Source organism: Rhipicephalus sanguineus, chromosome 8, assembly GCF_013339695.2.
Source record: "Rhipicephalus sanguineus isolate Rsan-2018 chromosome 8, BIME_Rsan_1.4, whole genome shotgun sequence".
NCBI lineage: Eukaryota > Metazoa > Arthropoda > Arachnida > Ixodida > Ixodidae > Rhipicephalus > Rhipicephalus sanguineus.
In genome coordinates this window covers 65708018-65730398 of record NC_051183.1, presented here as the reverse complement: position 1 = coordinate 65730398, position 22381 = coordinate 65708018, and the positions used below count along the sequence as shown (strand labels likewise).

The window sequence follows — 22381 nt, the reverse complement described above, 5'->3', positions numbered from 1 at the left end:
TCGGGATATTGTTGCCTCGCAGGAACACAAAACGCGAGTTGTGCAGTTTGCAAATCGAATATAAACAGAAGATGTAAAATATGTTTTTACAAAACGCGAGGAATCCGTGGTTCTACGTGACTGTTTTACTTTTGAATTCCTTTGCGAGAAATTAACGGGATCTATTTTTGCAAAGTACTGGACAAAAAAGTTTTTGTTCTCCATGGCAGCAGATTTTTATTTAATACAATTATATGTACATGAAGCAGACAGTTACAAACTCCATGGAAAGCACGGCGGCATATTTTGTACTTTTTTTATTTAAAGCATAAATTCATGAGGTAAACGGTTAAGACAGTAGGTGAAAAGTAACTAACAGTCGAAGCCACAACCTTCGGTATCCAAGTTTTTTTGTTGTTCATTACTGTAAGCGTACCCTAGAGTATGCCTACGAGTCCAACAGGTTCTTGGCATTGTCCCTTTTGAACTAAACAAAAAACGGAAGTATCCTTTATTTCATCTGCTGATAGTAACCGTGGAACAGAGTCTTCAGGAATGTATTGAACTGATCATATAATATATAGAGAGAACGCTAGGTCTAATGTGCAAGGAATAAATATATAGTGATTTCGGCAGGCGAAATAGATTTCTATAGAACCATTATAATTTCTCAAATGTTCGTAAAGTTGCCATACATCCGCCGTATCTGTGTCCAGTTGTGATTTCCACAAACGCCTTTTTTACATGTCTGGAAAGAAAAAAGAAGCGTGAGGCTCTGTGAGCACAGTAACTTTATTTCAGAAAACAAAGAAGCGACAGCATATTTCTTTAGGAAAAATAATAGTAATAAATTCATGTTAAGAAGAACAGGCGCATTTCTTGATGTTCTGTTCCAGTGATTGAGATCGTAGAGCGAAAGTACACATTTGGCACTTTCTTTAGATCTTTAGTGTCAGTAGGGTTGAGAGCTGGGTGAGTTGGTGAGGTTGTGTCACTGTTCAGTGACACAACCGTAGTCTTCCTTCATGGGAACCAACTAACCAGAGAAATTGTCGAAGCCTTTCACATTAACAAAAAGAAAAGATGGCTGCATTAGTCAATCATCAGTTTCGTTAAGTAACCCGAGAAGCCAGCTTCCCCGAAGGACTTTAATTGAAGTTAGTGTTTGCATGTGTCATACTTTGCTTCATGTTGTTTTCAAATCTGTTTCAAGCACGTGTGAATTCCCGCCAATGTATTTTATATTGATGTTACCCAGCGCTGTCATTTGTTATGTCATCTTAAAGTGTCTAAGCATAACTGCCGTGTACTATCGCTTGAGTGTGCGCAAAAAGGTTTTTTTGGCAATGATTCAGTGTTCGTAGTTCATTTCTGTGTCGCTAGGGATTTGGGTTATATATGAAGTGCTGCTTCTGAAATAAAATTAGTTGCGAGTGTAGCGAGTGTCGTGTTTTTTGTTTCTTGTCCTCTTTGTTCCCGTCGAATTTGCGCTACTACACCATACGTTAAAATGATCTTTAGTGTCTTTGTACAAGTGGCTACTGTGAAGACGGATCACCGTGCACTTGCGTACGAAGCACGGTGTAGTTCACAATAGCGTACTTTTTAATGAACTAGCATAAACTGTGAGAGCACCCTGTCATTACGCGAAATGTGTTGTGTGAGGGAGAAAGTGTACAAATTGAAGGCAGAGACACCCTATATGCGATTTGTCGTATATTGCTGACGAGTTTTGGGAACTGTTTGCAGGATTCACACTATTCTGGTTCAAACTGGCGAATACTCACACCAGAAGGTAGAATTCATAAGGAGAACTCGTCCTCCTCCTATAAACAAGGGCGGAGAAATAAAAAAAAATCTTCCCCTACTTCTCGCGCCATCCAATACATTATTAGTGCCCATTATTTAAAAGTTGAATTACATACAAAATACCCTTATGCAAAAGTGGCAGCTGGAAAGTGAAAACACTACAATGCAATAGAAGTTGTTTAAAGGAGACAGGACAACCAATTTTCAATCATAATCTGTGCAATGTGGGTTAATCCCTGTGCATTCACACACAAGCTGGCAAAATTTTACCTGTCTCGGGCGAGCACTTAATTCGTAATGAAATACTTTTATGAACACGTGTGCGGCCTGAGAGTTCGGCGACATTGGCGCAATCGCGAGCCGTGATGTAACAGACGGCTTGCTCTGCGAGCCTCTGCATTCCGGCTAACGATATCGCTGCGTGGTCAGATGCGGGTGCAATCGAGATATCTCAGCTTTCTTCAGATTGGCATTGAAATTGAACCATTTCCAGCGGCTGAAACTTCGGTAGAAGACGACCACCCTGTTCCGTGCAGCAGGTGACGCCACATGTGTCATAACAAAATAGCGGTTGCCGGTGGTGGGCGGGGTTTATTGCCGGTGTTGCAACGTTAGGGTTGCGTGGGAGCCGGACTCCATTTGGTTGGGTGACTGAGTCTTCGGTTTGAGGAACTGATGCTCAGAAGTTGGCAAAAGTAAAACAAACAGGTTTAATGGCACTATTTCGAAACTTATTTACATGGTGAAAGATGAATAGTTAAGTGACAAGCGAACTGGATGAGCCATTAACTCAGGGCTGAAACCGTTTTGTCTCACTCAGCACCGTCTTTATGAAACCTGAGGCTGGTTTCTCCTTCTTAATTGTAGCCATTTACACACACAACACAACCCACGAAGACGCCACCCAATAACACACTGTTGCAGATGGGCCGTTGCACTCGTTGATGCAGCGAAGTTCTTACGGTCAATGACCCTCATATGGGGTCAGACCGGGAGAAAGGGAGATCGGGCGAGTTTTTCCACCTCTCCTCAGAAGGTTTGGAAAGGGTTTACGGACACCTTTATCTGCTCTGGTCAAAACAGACGAGCAACACACAGCGGTCCATTATGAAGGTGGCGCCAGCTTTGACGGCGCCCCTCTGTTAATAGGAGCTCGCTCCATACTCTTCCGTTTCTGGGGAGCTTCAAGCCGAGCAGAGCCGGTTTCTGGGAAGGATGAAGGTGTACCGAGTCGTGTGGGAACGCACCGCCAGCCCACTCTCAGAGACAACGCGTCACCACTCTCAGTCATAACACCGGCGACTTCTAGGGCTTCTTTTGCAGTCAATTTTTCACATATGTATAAGCATGATGGACACTCTACTTCTATTTTGTGCTGAAAAGCACAAATTTTGGATGACCTTGTCAAGGCCTCTTAAACCAGAGGTAAGGATCCCCAGACTGCTTGGTCGACATTTCGATAGGTGGATGCAGCTTGGTCAAAAGGCTCCACGCCATTTTTTTTTTTGGGGGGGGGGGGGGGTAATATCATCGGCTTTGGAGGTTGATGTCACGCGCCAGTACCTGTAATCTGCACGTTTATAGTCTTGAAAGGGGGTTCGATATGTATATATATATATATATATATATATATATATATATATATATATATATATATATATATATATATATATATATGGAGCATTCCACATCAACTGCCCTCATCGTGGCGCTCGATAAAAATCAATATATCTGAAAAAATCTGAGAAAATTACACACATATAGCCAAAGGTGGCTTTTTAAGGGCTCGTTTATCTTTGTTAGACACAATATTTTTTACAACAGACAGACAATATTACCAAGCAAAGTATAGGAGATGTTATTTGTAATAATTGCAATAAAAATGGGAAGAAAGTAAAGTGGACGAAAAGATAACTTGCCGCCTGCAGGGACCGAACCTGCGACCTTCGAATAACGCGTCCGATGCTCTACCACTGAGCTACGACGGCGGTCCCCCCCCCCCCCCCCCCGTCCACTTTACAGGATATATATGTGCATTTAAACCTAGGAGTGTTAGTCAGCGCCGATAGCAGGCGAGTGTGGAACACTCTTTTTCGGCCTTTTTGGCGTCACGTAGCACGTGATCTTTTTACGAGCTGGCAGCTGACCAATAATCCCTCGCATACTACCTGAAGGCATTAAGTCTGCTAGGACGAGACCCTCGCTATGAATGAAGGAAAGAAGGTAGCTTTTTAAGGGCTCGGTTTCTTTGTTAGACACAATATTACTGAGAACTAACAGACAATAATGCCAAGGAAAGTATAGGAGATGTTATTTGTAATCATTGGAATATACATGTGAAGAAAGTAAAGTGGACGAAAAGATAACTTGCCGCCGGCAGGGACCATGCTGCGCGCTTTCCACACATATAGACATTAGTTCTACAGTCTTTTCAGAAAATAATATGAGCCGAAAAAATTTCTTGGGCACGTGAGCTCTCTCTCTCACTCTCTGTTATATATATATATATATATATATATATATATATATATATAGAGAGAGAGAGAGAGAGAGAGGAGAAGAGAGAGAGAGAGAGAGAGAGCGTTTTTATTTGTAAGCCGTGTCGGATTGAGAGCTTGCGACACGCAAGGGTAAAAAAAAAGAATGGAAATCACATAGTCTCAAGGGCCACAGGAAATGGCTCCGGCGGGTGGCAGGTATAGATGACAAGAACCTCGGGGTAAATAATGAACGTGTCGTTTATTTATTTACGTATTTACTTACTAAACAATACGCGGCTCTGCCTTTCGTCGGTCAGACTGAAATAAGACGACGTGAGAAGTGCTATTCGAGCTGCACTAAGTACGGGAATCGCTGAAATAAGAAGGCGGGTGTTGTATCGATACCGCAGAAAAACCTTTGAACATCGTTCAGAATAGTAGGTGCTGGGCTTGAGCGGGATGCGCTTTAAACGGCCGTTAACCTTCAGCAAAATGGCTAAACCGCTGTAAAAGTGGTCGTGCTGAAGTAAAGGGCTTGCTAACTACGAGCGCATAGCACTGCAAAACGAAGCCTAGGAGACAAATTTCTTTCCTTCGCACACTTATCCTATCTCCCCCAGGGTGCATCACTCTGTGTGTGTCTTTTTAAGTGCGGAGCACTTTAATGGCCCGGCCTCTCGTATGCTGTCGCATGCCGTCATCGTATACTGTCGTAGCTTGGCGTAACACAGGCAAAACCACGAATAGCATAGCCAATCTGTAGCATACTGAGCGTGCGCTCGCGCCAAGGAGAAGTGTTCTTCCTCTTGTTATTCGAACACCTCGATGATGATACGGGCGGAGCACTTTAGGAGCCTAGGCTGTGGTATGCTGTCGTCGCTTGGCGTAACGCAGGCAAAGTCACGTATAAAAATAGAAAAAAAGGAGGAAGCAAGCCAGAAATAGAAAGAGAGAGAAAGAGAAAGAAATAGGTAGAGAGACAGGAAGAAATCAATAGAAATAATAAATAAAGACAGAAAAGAAACATAAAATAAGAAAAACAAAGAGAGGAGGAAAGAAAGCGAAGCAAAGAAGGCTACCCAGCTTCGCACTTCCTTCAGGCTTGCCATCCCTAGTGCGAAGGTGCCTAGATATTTTTCAATCATATTTTTGTCAAGTTTCTGGCAGCGCGCATATTTATGAGCTCCTATCTTCAATGTTCAAAAGTGAACAAGAAATAAAAAGAAAGGAAAATCAGGGATTTAGTGATAGAGTGCGGCGGCAGGGCAAAGTGTTTGCAAGAAATAGACGTCCTTGCGCACCATTCCTAACATATATGGCTCTGTCTAAAAGGGTCGCTATTACTTTAAAGTGTGATGTGCTATCGTTAGGGCACAGGTTGATTTGATTTTTCAAAAGCATCTGAAACCACAGTGCTGCACTTGGTGTAGGTACAGTTTGTTTGTTTACTGTTGTGTATTTTTTATAGGTCAACAAAGCATGCACTCACGTGAACGTTATCTTCGGCGCATGGCATTCCGTCGAGCATTTCATGGGGACTACACGTCACCCCTGTTCCGCTGTAGTAATCGTCATACGAGCCGGAGCTATACTCGTATGGGGAATCTGAAGAATCCTCTCGATTTTCTATGTCTGGACCAGTTTCCCAACAGCATTCGAACTCACATTCCTCTGTGCCATTCTTTTTTTAGAGAAAATAACCACACTAAGGATTAGGCACATAGTTTAGCAAAATAAAAAAGGAAATCACTTTCGCGATATTGAAGGAGTTATCACGTTGAAGCTAATAAATGCTAGGATAATGGACTACCTCTAGGCAAGATTCACGGGGACAACAACTCTGACGCAACCGCCATGCTGTTCCGGAGCACGCAGACGCGCGCTGTAGCGGCTACGAGATGGCGCGCACTCCAGCGGAAGCGCAACTGCCCAGAACCAATTCACCAGTGGGGAGGGCACCGTTAAAACAGAAGGACCATACATGCACTTCGGTGCAATATAGCTGATGCCTCTAAACTGGCGTGAGTGCCGACGTTACGTCGGACCGTGAGCTACCGTTTACACACCAGTGTAGTCGACATGCCTGGTAAGCACACGATATGCGCACATCTACTAAATTTACCGAAATACGTCGATGCCCTTCGTAACGCTTGACACAAAGCAGCAAATGCGACATAGGCTGCTACTCACCGACTGCTTCGCGTGCAATCGCTTCCCAGAGTATGTGCGATCTGCCTCATATTTAGATGCGAAGCCGCTTTTGCTCATGGCTGCGTCCGGCGGTGGCGTCCGCGCTCCACTGCGCTTGTGCCTACTCTGCTCCCTCTACTCTCCTACGCTCCCCCCTCTCGCGCGCCTCATTCTTTCCTGTGCAACGCCGTGATGAGCGCCCTCCTACGCCTCCCCCCCCTCTCGCGCGCTTCACTCTCTTTTGCGCAACGCCGCGATGAGCGCCAGCGCATGCGCGTCCCCTTCCCCTCTCTCTCATCTGCTACGCTCCCCCTCTCTCGCGCGCCTGTCGACCGCGCTCCTCGCTCGCCCTGTGAGAATTAACGGCCGGGCTGAGGAAGACACGACGCGCGTAGCGTTCCTCTTCGCGTTCCACGACGCTTTGAATGGATGGATGCAGCTTACGGCGCGGGACTTCGTCCAAGCTTAAGAACCTGGCGAGCCTGCTCCTAAAATTCACATCGTACTTATTTATTGTACGTTGATTGTTCATTTGAATGTATGTACAAATTTTCGAACATTTTCCCACCCTCCCACGATCATTCAAATGAAAGATCGCAGTATTTATAAATAAATAAATAAATAAATAAATACATAAATAAATAAATAAATAAATAAAAGAAATTACACCATCTCCCACTCAAGGGAACCATCTTCTCGCTGCTTCGCATCCACAGATGGTTCTCTTTAGCGAGAGATGGTGTATTTTTTCTATTTATTTATTTATTTCATACGGACAAGGAACGTGTACGCGGCGTTTTGCATCAGCAATGCGTGAGTACTGAAGCTAGTTGATGCTAAAAATTGTTCGCTTGTGGTTTTGAGATTGATAGGGTTGGTATCAAGTTAGTTTTCTGGGAAGCATGTCCTAAATAATGGGTGCATTCATACGAACGATTACATGTGCGTGGTGACGCACGAATGAGGAGAGATCAAGAGTCAACAAGCTTCCTCCTTCATGGTGTGACACGTTGGGTAGAAGAGAAAAACAAGTGGCTAAGACAAAAATGTATAGTTAAGTGAGAGCCTTTCAAAGTTGATAACCATTTTGCTACTAAGCAGATAAGGATTTGTTTGCTTTGGTTACTTCTACAATAGGCTGATACTCGTCAAGATATATAGCGCTAGCAAGGCAATATTTTGTACATCGATTAGGTTTGGTTAAAACACGAGCGGTTCCCACGTATACATGAGCATCGATACGAAGCGAAGCTTCATGTCATATCGTATCACGATGTAGAGCGCGGTGGCGCTCTATATTCAAAAATGCTTATCAACAGGGTGGAAAAGGCCATCGCAGACCCTGCATGCAGACCCTGCATTCTTCACCTGAAAAGGTACTTTTCGAAGTATTTGTCTATTTTGACAAAAGCGCGCTTCTCGCGCGAGGGTAGGGGGCATGGAGGGCGCCCTCCCCCTCTCCCCCCTTCCCCCCATTCACCTTACGGTGCGCCAAGTCAGCCCCATATTGTTACTCAGGCGTCCGTACCTGTCGCGGCATAGTTTATATGCAGTAATGTAGTCAGGTGCGTAGGTTTAATGTGCAGGGTTATGGTCAATGGGCAGGTTTAATGAGCAGGCTGGGAAGGGCCCATGCAGCTTCAAGGGGATGTTAGGGCTTTTACGGCTTGAAGGCTGAACCCGTGGAGCCTGATTTTGCGGCCTTTTTATACCCCAAAGATTTTCTGATCGGGTGCTCGCAACTTTCGATTCTCTCTCGGAAACAAACAGTGAAGCTGTTTATAGGTCATATGGAGCACTTACCAAACTGAACACATCTGGATGCTCTGGGTGGAGTAGTTTACATAAAGCTTCTTTGGTTGTGTTCTCTCCGGGATAATGGTCGTTACTGAAGGATGCTGCTATGCTTACTTTTATGCATGTGGCGCTCAAGTTTCTGTAAGAGAACGTCGAACTTCCACTGCATCTCACAATAAAAAGGAAAATGGCGAGTTTAAGTGTCTATGGAACTCGTGCATGGTTCCACAAGGATGAGCACGAGTTATGAAGCGTACGCCTAGTATGTCTTAAGTAACGGTTATGTAAACCTCCACTATGTCTACTATGTCTATAGAAGCTCCAGCATGTATACAAGTTAAACTCAGCTGGCACAATATGGGGTTCATCAGAAATATTAGCAGACTGAACTATGCAAATGTATTTTCATTTGTCATGCATAGGATACTTCTATTTTACGAAACGCGGAGTTTGTACAATATTTCAAAAGAAAGAAAAGAGCAGCTTCTAATAACGTGACTCCAACGGGAATGATTTGTTTCCTTCCAAACAAAGACAGTTCAATCTTTTTTGGCAACACTTTTGTTTTCTAACAATCTTGAGAAGTACTACGCTAAAAAATTTAAGTTTTAATGCAAAGGTCCGTTATTACAGCAAAGGGCATTTTCAGCCGAACTGATATGCTGATTTTTGCGGTTTTGTAAGTTGTCGCTTTATACTAGCACTTCATATTAAAATGACTCTAAGAAAGAAATTTCTTCCATGCTGAAGGTTTCAAAATTGAGCTCTCCAAGCATTCCATGGTGGATAGTGCTTTTTCATGAAATTTGCAAGTTTGATTTTCATGCTAAATATAAGTCTACAAGGTTGCATGATATCTTTCATTTTCAGAGTGCATACGCACTTTTCAATTTTTTTACTAATCTAAACGTACAAAATTGCGCCTGGAGCATTTATCGCAAATACTGGCAAAAAGCATCTTCAAGTACTTTTGTTTGTTGTGGTGGTTTCGTGTGAGTTAATCTAGCAGCCGTAGAACAACACGATTTCTTAGTTTGCCTCATTTACCCTGCACTTCGGGAAATAAGGATGCATATGCAAATTTTATATTATTCTCGCCCATTTCCTAATTTCTTGCAGTTTGTAGCAGTGAAAGTTGTTTTCCTCTAAGAAAGTATTACAGGATAGCATGAAGAATTCTTACCTCACGAAAGCTTGTATTTGTTCTTGGGAGCAGATTGACAGTCTGGATTTATTTTTCATGCCCTTTTCTATAGTGCTCATTAGGTACCCATAGCTTGCGGAACATTCCTGCTTTTTCGAGAGGTCGTCATGGTGTGCGCCAAGCCTGTACAAATCAGCTCAAGTAACTTCTCTCAGACAGAAAACCTTACAGCCTGCTGGTTATAGCACCAATCACAAAAGCCGCGGTCGCACAGGAGAACGCAGTATATTTCAGGTCGACACTGATAAGAAAGATGCACGAAATATATTTTCGAAAAATCTTTTCCGTGTTGCGCATTTATTTACAAGTTTTATTTCAGTCTGTAAGAAATGTTGGTTCTTGTAGATTTCATTCATCACTAGTTAACGCAGGTTCCGTAATAAAAACATGGCAATTTATTAAACTTAACATATTCGTGCATGTTAATGTTGTGCATGTTAATGTTTTTTTTTTCTTTTTCATGATGTACCAATACCTTCCTACACCCCGGCCCCCGTTAGCCTTGTATCTGTTTGGACAATTAAGCAACATGATTTTAAAACAGCCCTATTATCTGCTAGACATGTCTGATGAAGCATATAGGTGGTGCAAAAATACTGTAGGATATGTTGGATCAGAACTGACAATTGGGCGAGTTGGTGTATTTCCATCTTAAACGAATACTAGCGCGACAAAAACGAGGACGAGAATAGAATCAGCGCTGTTGTCTGTCTTATCTGTTCTCGTCCTCGTTTTTGTCGCGTTAGTATTCGTTCGAGAATTCGGATATGTTGGGTACTCACAAATGTCCCATTTCATGCGCCATTGTCGTAAGTCCAAAATACGTGCGTGGTATGTCTTCCCCCACAGCAAAATTATGGCTTGTACACGCAGCACCAATCTCTGCTAAGCCTGTAATTATTTGGTCATGTGGCTGCTGAACAAATGTTATTTATTTTCAGTACACCCTTTTTATTGTAGTTGCGCATACGAATTAAAAAAACGATATGCTTAATCTACCTATACACTGCTAATCATGTTTTTTTGGTGTTGAGCATGATTTCATAGTGTCATTCGCTACTATTTACCTATTTATTTATTTATAGTACCTCAAGGTACAAATACATTGCAGAAGGGGTGGGGTATACAGAGCAAAAGAAAGCATAAACACTAATTGCAGTGAAATGGAAGCATTGTACATAATAAATACGAGCATCAAGTAAATCAGGGAGTAGAAACAAACGTGTGATGGTAGAGCGGGTTTGATAGAACATCTTTAAATGCAGTTGGATCTGGTATATCAATTATGATGACATTTACAACATCCCTGTTTGACGGGACACACGCACAAAAAGGAAAACATTTAGTGTCCTCGTGTACCTCGCTTTTCATGCAATAAATCATAAAGTCAAAACAATCAAGTGGCAATGGCGCTCTTACCAGCCATTCATAGAGCTCGCAATAGAACTCAAGGTAATCAGAGCTGATGAGTTGAAGAATCTAGAGGCTCATAATGGTACCCACTGACAGCAGCAAAAAATTGGGGTAGCTGCGCACTAGTAGTTCGAAGACTGAGCAAACAGTGGATCAGGTAGCCTTCCCCTTCTCCTTTCCCTCCTGCTTACCCTCATTCTCTTTCCCACCCCCTGGCTATAGTATATCCTGCCGCGTAATATTATACGTGTTGTAACGGTACTACTCGCCCTATGTTACGCATGTATAGTTTTTTTTTCTGGAGCAGTGTGCATCACCTGCGTGGCCCTGTGGTAGAACACAGCTGTCTTCCACGCAGGCGGCCTGGGCTCAGTTCCCGCTCCCGCTTTAGTCACGCCATCGCAAGGCGAGGTTTTTCTAGTCCACGGAATACACCTTACGGCCCGGCTTAAAAAGCTCCGGTGTGAAAAATGTGGTAGAGGTGGCGCGCATCTTCCGCAACAGAACGCCGAATCGATAGTCATACAACATGTGCAGAGTTCACTTTGTTACTGCCGTTGGCATTGTGATTTGCTGAAAGTGAGTACAGGATTCCTAGTTATTTTAGCACGAAAGTGTTGTATTGCGGGGTCCACCAAGACCTCATTGACGTATTTTCGTGACGTAAATACGTCGGCAAAATGTAGATGACTAAGAAAAACATAAGAAAAGATTTCGTTAGTTTGGTTGAACTGGGAGTCGCACTCACGACCTCTAGGTCCGCGAAGATGGGAGTCGAGTGGCGCCACCGACGCTCATGATTGAGTCTCTACAAACGTGCCCTATGCCTTTCACATCTTCCTTTCACAGTGACCTTGTTGGCGTGGGGTGGTGTCGCCGTCTTGGAGGGTGAAGTACTGCATCAGGACACTAACTAGTGCCGGCAGGGTGCGCCATAGTAGTCTCAGCGCTAGGGCACCTCGATGCCAGCGTTCCTTCGTTCAACGCTGGCTACGAGGCGCCCTGCTCCGCGCCGCGGAGGCTGGCTCCACGATTTCCGCCCCATTTTGTTTCCATAGAGTTTTAGCGAGTGCATTGTTGCAGTGAGACACGCCAGCAGGCAGCGGGACGCCTTCGGAACGCCTTTGGTAAGCCTCCAGCGGGTACGCAGTGCGTGCGCAGAACTCGGAGTCATCCACTAAAGCGTGTGTCGTAATGATGTCGCGACTTTTGCGCGTAAAAGCCCCGCAAAATATTATTATGAGGTACTTTCTAATATTTCTAATATTTTAGGGCAGAGCTGTTCATTACAGCTGGTTGCAGCGAATCAAAAAATAGGAGATATTTTTTTTACTGGTGCTGCAGATTGGAAACTGCGCTAATAAAGAAAAAATCATCATAAACCTAAACCACGGTATTCGGTGCGAATACGTGTTCTTACCTAGGATGTTGGTTGAAAATGTGCCATTTTCGGTGTACGTAAGATCGACGCTGAAATAGAGACATTGTTGCAATCACTCATACTTGACCAAGTGATTATACATGCCTGTATTGATTATAATCCGCTTCCGTAACGATTACTGCGAATTTAGCACAAGTTCTCAGCGCGATACTTTAAAAAGACTTGGAAATATTGGTAATAGGTTTTCTTATGTATTAGTTTACTATAACAACTCACAATACCTGTACACTCCTAATCATATTTTTTGAAAAAAGGTAATATGATATCTCTCCTAATCTAAATGTTTCCCATGTAATGTTAGGTCTCATTTCAGGAGTGACAATAATTCCAATTACCTAATGCAGACTCTCCTTTAAAATTTTGCGGTCCTCTGTTACAACTTTCACTATGTTTTGTGTATGGAACGGTACATTTTTGACCGATGTAGACAAAATTGATTGTATTCACAAACGTGCCTTTCGCATTTGCGCGATTGATTTCACGGCAGATTGTGTTTAGTATGCCTACCAGAGTTTATCTTCCCGTGTCCTACATTGGGACCATAGAACTGAAGAGAATACTTTTTGATTTTTTTACATTAATGCAATTGAGCAGTTGAGCGTGCTACCTGATTACAGCTTCTACTGCTGTACCTTTCTGCGACCTGGGCTTTTTTCTTTGTGAAGGGGCCAGTCATGCTGTCAAATGCAGCTTTTTTCCCTTTGCACTAAATCACGTATACAGTGTATTTTCATGTATTTCTCAAGTGGTTGAATCAACTCAAACACAACTGATAATAAATTTTACCGGTAATGGTACAACGTGCATTTAAAATCAACAAAGCACCTCCGATGATGTTGCTGACAGTTTAAAAGTGAGCCGTACTCTGTGACCAACTTACGTTCGTTCTTGCTTTTACATCATAATATTTACTCCATCGTGTTGCCTAGTTTCCTCTATTCGTGCTCCATTTTTTTTTCTCATGACCCGAGGAACGAGTGACCCTCTTTTTTCTTTACTACGCACTTCCTGTCGAGCACTTCTTTCCGGTTTTTCGAATAATCAGAAAACGTGTTAAATAGCAAAACTGATACGAAACGAATCGTGCTGGTTCGAGTTGAGAGTGATATTAGATACATATGATATCGGAGCATAAATGTACTTAGCGTAAGAGCGAATCAATTGTCTGGGTAATTAGTGAAAAATAATTACACGAGTTCTACGAAAGCAAACAGTTTTCTTCGGAGCCGCTGGGATCATTATGGCACCTGGCGTAGGAGGTCTCAACAACACGCGCATTGCTACGTCGCCTCTGAGATCCACTTCAGCAACGCGATGAAAAAACGTTAACCCAATAAATACACCAGGGCGTACGAATGCCGATGTACGAGTGCGTTACCAGACGCCTAAGGGAATGATCTGGGTCACCTCTAGTTTATTGTCTTTCTTTGTGAGTTGTCAGCGACTGGCGCTCTTAAACTAAAGTGAGTAAATTTCATAAAAAATACAAAAGGAATGCTGAAACATGAATTTCAGTTTGCCCAATTCTTGTTACAGGGGCGCCGCCAAAGCCTTCATTTATTGAACGTGGGTCTTTTCCGGATAGTAAATTTTATCGATACGTGGTTACTCCGGTTTGAAGATTCCGTCCGCATGTACTCGTAGCGCGCGTCCGTTGGTTCATTTTCTCGTTCCCAAAGATTACCAAGCGGCAGACCTGCGCTCTTTTAGCGATTTCCAGGAAAATTATTCCCGCTCCTGAGTAAGCCGGTTACCCTCACTTCAGTGTCGTTATGCCTTCCCATTTCTTGTTATTGAGGAAGCTCCCGCGACGCTAGGAGGCCTCCACATCTAATTGGCAATTCTGTTTTTTCATTGACTGTGCGTAAGTAAAAATATTTTCGTTGAACTGTCAACATGTTTATTTCGTGCCTCCGCTAAACCAAGATCGTGAATTACTGATTGCGTAGAGGGCCTCAAACAGGAGATAAGTGCTGTAGAACCTAACAATATTCAGTTGTTGTTTTTTGTTCTTCATTTTGCCTGCGAACAAATCTTTCTCATGGCGAGATAGGGTGCTGAATCCGAATGAAATGTTCCACTATGTGTCGACCTTCCGTCCAGGTCTCGTTTCGCGTGTTTTATTGTTCTACAGTTTCGTTCTTGCAGCGTTTATTTGCATTGACGCTTACGAGAAAAACTGAAAATGAAGCCTTCAGTAGAAGAGGATTAAAAGAAATGCCGATTCCGTACAGGTGGTGAACTCGGATGTCTTACGTGATGTGGAAGGTGAGGCCCGTTTGGGCGGTTGCCTTTGGAATTCACCGGTAAACTAATTTATTTTAGACTCTCTTCGGCTCCCCAGAGTCGAGTTCCTCAGGTCTCCAATAAAGTTCTTGTCATGTCATGTCATGTCTCTTAACAGTCTAACACAAGCCAGGGCGAGAAAAGGTTTTCTTTTCTATAAGAACCTATTGAAATGGTCATTGCGTATGGGCTACAGTTATTAGTACGTTAAGAGACCTTTGTTCCTACGCTTTTTCTATATTTTCAAGATGTAATACAGGGATAAATCGCATATTCTAATGCAATTAAAATCGTAAGTGATTTCCTTTGAAGACAGTGTGGCGTATTATGTGAGATGAGGTACCCATAAGTAATGGCTTCTAAGTTTAAGCGGCTGTGATATCAGGTTATAATGGATTATTATTGAGCGCGTAGCTGCGAATGTGTTCACGTTTTAAAGGATGGTTCAATAGTTCCCCATACTTCATCTAACATTGGGAATTTTATAATGCAAAGAATAGGTATTAAACACAAAAGCGCAACATACACACGTCAGACAATCACTACATACCTTGTCAAGTGGTATATAACATCACACATTGAAGTTTCACATACGTTGATGTGATCTATCGTCTTGTTTAATGTCACTTCCGCGTTATAGCCACATACGGTGCTATTCGGGTCGTGTTTGAACCTATTGTTAGCCTTACCACAGTCTGTTTTATCAAAAAGATATTCGTCCTGGAAAAACAAGATTTGCGCAATGGCGCGCTAATAAAACATCGTTGAAATGTGAATGGCATGATAATATTACTTCTTGTTTCATACTGAGAAACACGGTAGTGCGAAGTATAGTTTCATTATAAGTGGTACTACATGCATTAAGTTTAATTATTGGATCACGAGGGTTGCAGTGCTGCATTATATAAGATAGTGCACAATGACAGCTAGCGCGAACGTTAGGTGACAGTAATAATGAAAGGAGGAAAACATTGCTGGATTTCTCCTTAGGAAATGCTCTGGGGGAATACTGCCCTTGTGAAATTTGAAAGCACAATACGGTCCTGGACCACCCCTCCTGCTTGGTGTAAAAACGTGCACAGTGGAAAGCAGACATTGCGCTTAACAGCTCAGCCAAATCTTGCAGTCGTGCGTGGCGAGAAGAGCTGAGCGCAGCGCGAAGTTGCCACTTTCTCGAGCGCCCTCTTTTCATAGAGAGGCCTGTACTCTCTCTTTTCGGAGGGCGGTCATACAGCGGGGGTTTTCATCACACCACACCTTGGTGCTATTGGCTGATAGCTGACATAAACCAAAAGCGGTGTTTAAATCAGATGTGCTTCTTGCCATGGTGTGCCTCCACGTACCGGGCTCCGCGCTCCATAGTGTGCAACAATTACAGAGTAGCGACACTAGCGCGCATAGCAATCAAACCAGGAGAGAGCGATCGCGTTTCGTGACGCGCGGTCACTGTCTCGACGCGCGTGTGACGTCGCCTGTTTATCCCGTGAATCCTTCTCTGTGTAGCTTCCAGCGTCCTCGTCGGTACGAGAGGAGAGAGAAAGCGCTTAAAGCGAGTGTCTAATCCCTGTAACTACCCTCGATCGAGACGGATTGGAAATTTTTTTCGGCAGTCAATTCGTGAGGCAATATACTTTCATATTGAAGTCAATCGATGATTACTTGAAAAAGTGGTTCAGGGCCTTTTTAAAGCGAGGACACTGCCTGTGCGCCTATAGTGTGCAGAATACAGGACCAGTGATACTCTTATATCAAATTTAAGTAAACATGTGCAGTGTTTCTCAGTCACTCAACTGTCGCCTGCAAAGAACAATTTTTCCCGCGTTAACAGCATTAGTGTATTTGTCTGTGCTTTACTTGCCACTTACGCTTGCACCATGCTCTTTCATAGTACATCTGTCGTGTTCTGTGCTGTGCTTAAAGTGAAAGTTACACTGATAACACCCTCTATTCTGCAGAGTAATATGGAGAACTGCAGTCAGTCGGAATAGTTCTGCAGTAATGACGAGACGTATTCCCGCATCAAAATGTCCTACCAACGCTAGGCATTTCTCGCATTTCGCAAGTTCGTGCAAACGTCTACACCCAGAACGCCCTTTCGCCCATTATAGAAAGCCATAGAGGCCTCATCCAACGGGAAAAGTGAACGTTGGCATCGGCGCCAACCTGAACGGAGGAGAAAGTAACGTGATCAGAGATTACGGCTAGCTGACGAAATGATGGGACGTCACGTATTACCAGAAATGGTTACGCTAATATGACATCCCTATGACGTCATATGGCATTACGTTACACGATGACTTCATCAAACGACATCGTTGCTTCGTCAAACGCGGACTATCTCGAAGACAGTGCTGCAAAACCACGTGACGTTCACAAAGCTGCGATGCCTCCGATCCTGTAGGCGATGCAAAGCCACGTTAGGCGCGGAAAGTTTTCGTGCAGGGAGGGAGGCTCCATAAAATTGACTGAGAAAAATAAGAAGATGGCTTTTGTCTTCAAGTCCTCTCAGGCGAATGCTTGAGCGACTGTGAGTTTCTTGAATTTGAGTGATCACACGCAACGGATATTTCCATGAAGCGCATACACTGCAGCAACCGTCGCAGCTGCTACACATGTACATGTTTCTGCAACATTGTTTCGGCAGGTGCACATTAATATAAGCATGCTAAACTGACTTTAGACCCGTCCTCACGTCAATTACCTCAGTTTATACACTGTGGTGACTTGTTTTGTCCGAAGTTTTCGGAATACCACCGTGTAAAGTAAGTTATGAAGCTTGCTGTGCCTATAAGACCGGCAGCCTCCCATCAAGACCACGTGACATCACTATTCAGAACGTCACTACGGCTGCATGCGGAAGAATGACAGAAATTATTTTGACATAGACGTCGCCTCAGAAAAGAAAGTGAAGCACGTATTCAGCAAAACACAGCCCTTGACAGCATTAACACACCGATTGAACTGAAGCGGTATGGATGTGCTCCAAAATTTAGTCACTGCTTGGATAATGAGGCACAATTAGCTTGAGCTGTATAGTCTTATGACGGGTATGGTAAGAATATTATTTAGCAAATAGTTCACCTTGTATCTTCGTTAACGTAAGAATTTCGTTATACCATACCTGCAAGTCAATGGCGTGAATTTTTAAATCGAGTGAAACACAGATGGTCTTTTCGTTTAGGCATGTCTATGAGCTATCAATGCACGCTAAAACAATATTTATTGTAAAAATATTTTGCGAACGAGCAAATAAGAATGGTCACCTCATAAAATAAACTTTTAATTTAGTGCAATAGTTTGCTTACCTCAACCACCCATACTTTATTGAGTTGAAAGTTTATCGCTGGACCCCTCATTTCAGTGTACATTAGTGCCATCTATAGGAAAATTTATGAGGATTTACCGACAGCATGTTACATTATATTGATGAACGCAACGTTCCAATCGCCACATAAAAAGTCTTCTTCAAAAGTGCGCATAGTGAACAACACAGACCAAAACGAAAACGTACAGGACTCCACACAAAAAGGCACAATAAAATTTCTCGCAATGCTGTAAAAATTATGCCGCAATCCGTTATGAACATAAATGACAGCGATTGTCAAACCTATCAGTCGATTACCTTGAAGTAATTGATGCAAAAAGTACGAAAATCAGTATATGTGAGCGAATGACTCTAGATTGGTTTCATTTATTTCAGTAATTGTGCGCTAGAGATTGTAGTCCTTAGAAAGAAGAGGTGGCTGCAAAAGCAACCTAAAGTTTACCCGTAGCTGCAAGCTAAGAACATGCGGCGAGAACAAGGTGGTGTGTATGAACAAGTGCTCAACACAGAAATCAGCAAACAGCCTGATTCAGCTAATCCTGGAAACAAACTAAGTAAAAAGTTTGCTTTTCACTTAGAGAAAGTAGTGAAACAAGAAATAGATATATCGAGCTATTATTGAAATAAAATGCTGAAACAATAGGAAATCATGAACGCTAGCACTATAAAAAGCAAATAATATTGTTTTTGTTAAACACAATAAACGCAGCTCACAGAGTTTATCATAGATGCAAGGTAGAGAAGAAGCTCCTCAGTTGTATTGAATGCCAGGCTGTAATTTTTGGTTATCACGAGGCAGGTTTCCACAGTGAAATTATCTTGTATATTTGCATTTTGTTGCTCGCTTGTATTTTCTGTAAAGTCATTGCAGAGTTGAACAAGGAGGTTCAGATACTGTCACAAGTAAGCGTTTATCAGCTTTTTGCACCAACCTAAGTAATATTGTATAGTCGTTTTGTGAATTCTATCAATGTATTTTATATTATAAAAGAATGACAACGGTAAAAATGGGTAGTATAGTAACAAATATTTAGTCTTGGACAAGACAAACACGACGAAGGACACAACACGTGCACTAACTTAAAAAGAATAGGTTACTAAACACGAGACGCACATTGATAAATAAAACGCCCACTTACCTACATAAATGTTTATTTACGGTATAGGTTTTGATTAGCTTACTCAAAATTTGCGCACTGCAATGAAATCAGCTTATCTATACGAAAACATTACTGAAGATTGTGATTCCACATGCAAAAAAGTGATTGTTTTGGGTATGCTACATCAACTAGCATTCAAAATTGTGCATGGTCTAGGACAATAGTCCCAGTATGCCTGTAGTGCGCCACCAGAGCGTCCATATAATATAGTCGTAATGGGGACTGGTGTTGTCGTAGCGCATAGTACATGTCGGGTCAGAGGTAGCGTCACTTAGTCGAAAGTGAAAGCTACAAAGTGCTCTTCGATGTTATCTCGCTATAAAATACAACGGCTTTCTTCACACAGGTATTGCTGTGGTTTCGAATATTCATGCTCGTACGTTTAAGAGAAACTTTCGCCTTGCAGCTAAAACAACAAAACATCTAATGAAATCGAGAAAAGAGCACTTTTAACCGCCACCTTCGTAGTGTATGCAGCAATACTATCTTTGGCGCCATCACGTGAGATGTTACATTAATGCAACCTATCATTTGTAATTCTGTCCACTAGCATGTTCAAGATTTGCATAACATGGACAGGCTCTTTTTGCATCAAAGTGCCTGCAGGCAGTATATTTCACGCGATTTTGCATATAATGAAGGTAGTTTAAAAGGACCGACTGGTGGGCTAGTTGGTATTGCATAACTCGGAACAGTAGCGCAAAAAATCACACAGACGATGACAGTGCAAGACGGGACACAGCGCTAACTAACAACTCGGTGTTTATTGCAGGCGATTGCATATATATGCTTATGATACCGCGCAAAAGGAAAAAGAAGGGGCGAGGGGGGCGAAGGAACACACAAGGCAATCAACCAAGCATATCACACAAGTGGCTGAGGCGACAAAATGCCCTTCTGAATCCTGCCCGCACTTCATTAACAAAAGTTTTAGTGGCCAAGTAACACGGTTGTCAGACGCGGGTTACCCGTTTCATATGTTGACCGCTGCAGCAGGTAGCATGCTGAAAAAAGCCAAGGAAGTTGACTGTAATACCATTGAGCTTGTGACGCATGAAAGAAAAAAAGGTTGTTGTCTCGCCCTACCTTCACAATATTAGTCACAATCTGATGAAAATTGCAAAGCGTGTAGGCGTTGATGTTGCGCTATCTGCTCCTTTCAAGCTGTCGAGATTGTGCGCCAGAGTGAACGCTGGTGTGCGCAAGGCACGCGGATGCAACAAGAAGCACCGCCAACCGTTTGTCTCCTGTGTAGAGGGAGTAGTATATTCTGTTGCGCTCACGTGCGGCAATAAATATGTGGGCCAGACAGGCAGGTGTATGAATGAGCGTCTGCGGGAACAAAGGTACAATGTGGGAAATCTCGCGTTGTCAGGCCACCTCGCTGCGCATTGTGCGCGTTGCGGTTGCAAGCCATTGTTCAACCGTGCGCATTCATTAAATAGAAATTCAGACCAACTAACGCGGGAAATTATTGAAGCGGCAGACATAACACATAGAGACGCGGTAAGTTTCCCTTCAATCCGTCTATCAGAAAAGGAACTGATAGTTTTGTCGCGTCAGCCGCTTGTGTGATACGCGTGGTTGATTGCCTTGTGTGTTTCTTCACCCCCCTCGCCCCCTTCGTTTTCCTTTCTGGCGGTGTCATGTGGATATATATGCAATCACCTGCAATAAACACTGAGTTGTTAGTTAGCACTGTGTCTCGTGTTGCTCTGTCGTCGTCTGTGTGATTGTTTGCGCTACTGTTCCGAGTTAATCAAGGTAGGCCATGCATCGATTACTAGAAAAAGAAAATGCAGCAACCACATTTTCATCGCATTTAAATTAAACTTAAGCATTCAGTTGGGAAAGAATTGAGCTAATGGACAATTTCGTTTTGTCTTCTGAACACAATGTTCCGTATGTTCGCAGCTGTGGATACAGCACGGTCTCGGACTTACCTGTTCATGCTTAAAGGTAGTCGAGATCGAAAACTTTGCGAACTGCACGATTAGAGAAAATCTCAAATTTCCTAGAACGTTCCTACAACACATTTACAACCAGTGCAGCCTCCACGTAGGAATTATTTTGATGCGCTGTAAAAGGGCGGAGAAGAGGATCCTGTACACGGAAGCTTCGGGTTTAAGAAATCAGTGGCGTTTCTTCTTAAACACCGATTTCCCGAAACCTAAGCCGGCAACCCTCCCGCGCAGCCATCTACATCCTTCTCTCGCTATTTGCCCTTAAATATTTTCTTTCTTTTACTTTCACATTCTTCTTTTTTTCTCTCCCTCTTCTTTGTTTTCGAGATTCTTCAGTTCCGTATTACGAACCTCAAAGGCAAAGAAAGGCAATGCCCATCTCTTTTCCAGTTTCTTCTTTTGCAGATGACACGTACCGGCGGTGACACGACGGCACATGACATCAACAATCACCGCGCTTTCCAGGGTCATGAAACCCTTTTTTAAGTAATCGTCGAATGACCTCAATGTGGGAGTATTTTATCTGGCGAATCGATTGCTGCAAAACTCCAATTCATCAAGAAGTAGCGAAGTTTCGGGGATTTGCGGGACGCTTTAAGTGCTTTCTCTCTTCTCTCGTTCCATCGAGGGCGCTGGAAGCTACGCAGGGAGGGATGGCATGGGGGAGAGTTGTTGCGTCGACACGCGCTATGACGTTGAGCGTGCATGACGAGATGCGATCGCTCTTTCGCGTTCCGATTCCTCTGCATGCAGGTGTGGCTTCTTTGTAATGTTAGTAGAATATAAAGCGTCGGCGCTTTATGTTTCATGTTTTATGTTTCGAATTTCATGTTTGAATTTCGCACCGAAGCTTCAGAGCGCCAACGTAAGCATGTAACGTCACGAATTTCAGTCTTTGTTATTGTTATTTACTAATACAAGAATTGTTATTTACTAATACAAGAAATTGTTATTTACTAATACAAGAAGGATCGCTTTTTTTCTTTAGTTCTTCTTTAACTTTGGCCTCATTAAGAATAGAAACACTGGTGACGACCCTTACCGTTAGATGCCGTGGTAGTGTGTGAGATATTAACGTCAGGAGTGTCTTCAACGCTACCTAGGAAAAGAAAATACTGAAAGTAGTCTCATTGGTTAACACAACTTCTAGACAGAAGCAAACGACGCAAAAGTAAATTCGAATGGCGTTCTTGCATTTTGCGCGCCAAAAGCATGCTGCCATTATGAAGGGCACTGCAGTGGCAAACGTCAAATTATATTGACCACTTGTCGTTCTTTTAAAGTGCACCGATGTACACAAATATCACTACTTTTTCTCCCTTTTGGCCTAACC

The 22381-nt window shown here is 42.9% G+C and overlaps 1 protein-coding gene across 2 annotated transcripts in view; it reads right to left on the bottom strand.

The window, feature by feature from the left end:
• Nucleotides 1-459: 459 nt before the first annotated feature.
• LOC119402031 (uncharacterized) overlaps nucleotides 460-22381 on the bottom strand; it is a 39505-nt gene continuing 17583 nt past the window's right edge. Inside the window, exons 6-7 of one of the 2 annotated variants that reach the window (XM_037669101.2) lie at nucleotides 22091-22147; nucleotides 460-727 (exon numbers count right to left, since the gene is read on the bottom strand). In XM_037669101.2, the coding sequence (XP_037525029.1) occupies nucleotides 720-727; nucleotides 22091-22147 (65 nt within the window). In that variant the 3' untranslated portion in view covers nucleotides 460-719. The remainder of the gene's footprint in view (nucleotides 728-22090; nucleotides 22148-22381) is intronic. The other variant, XM_049418476.1, reaches the window with a different exon arrangement.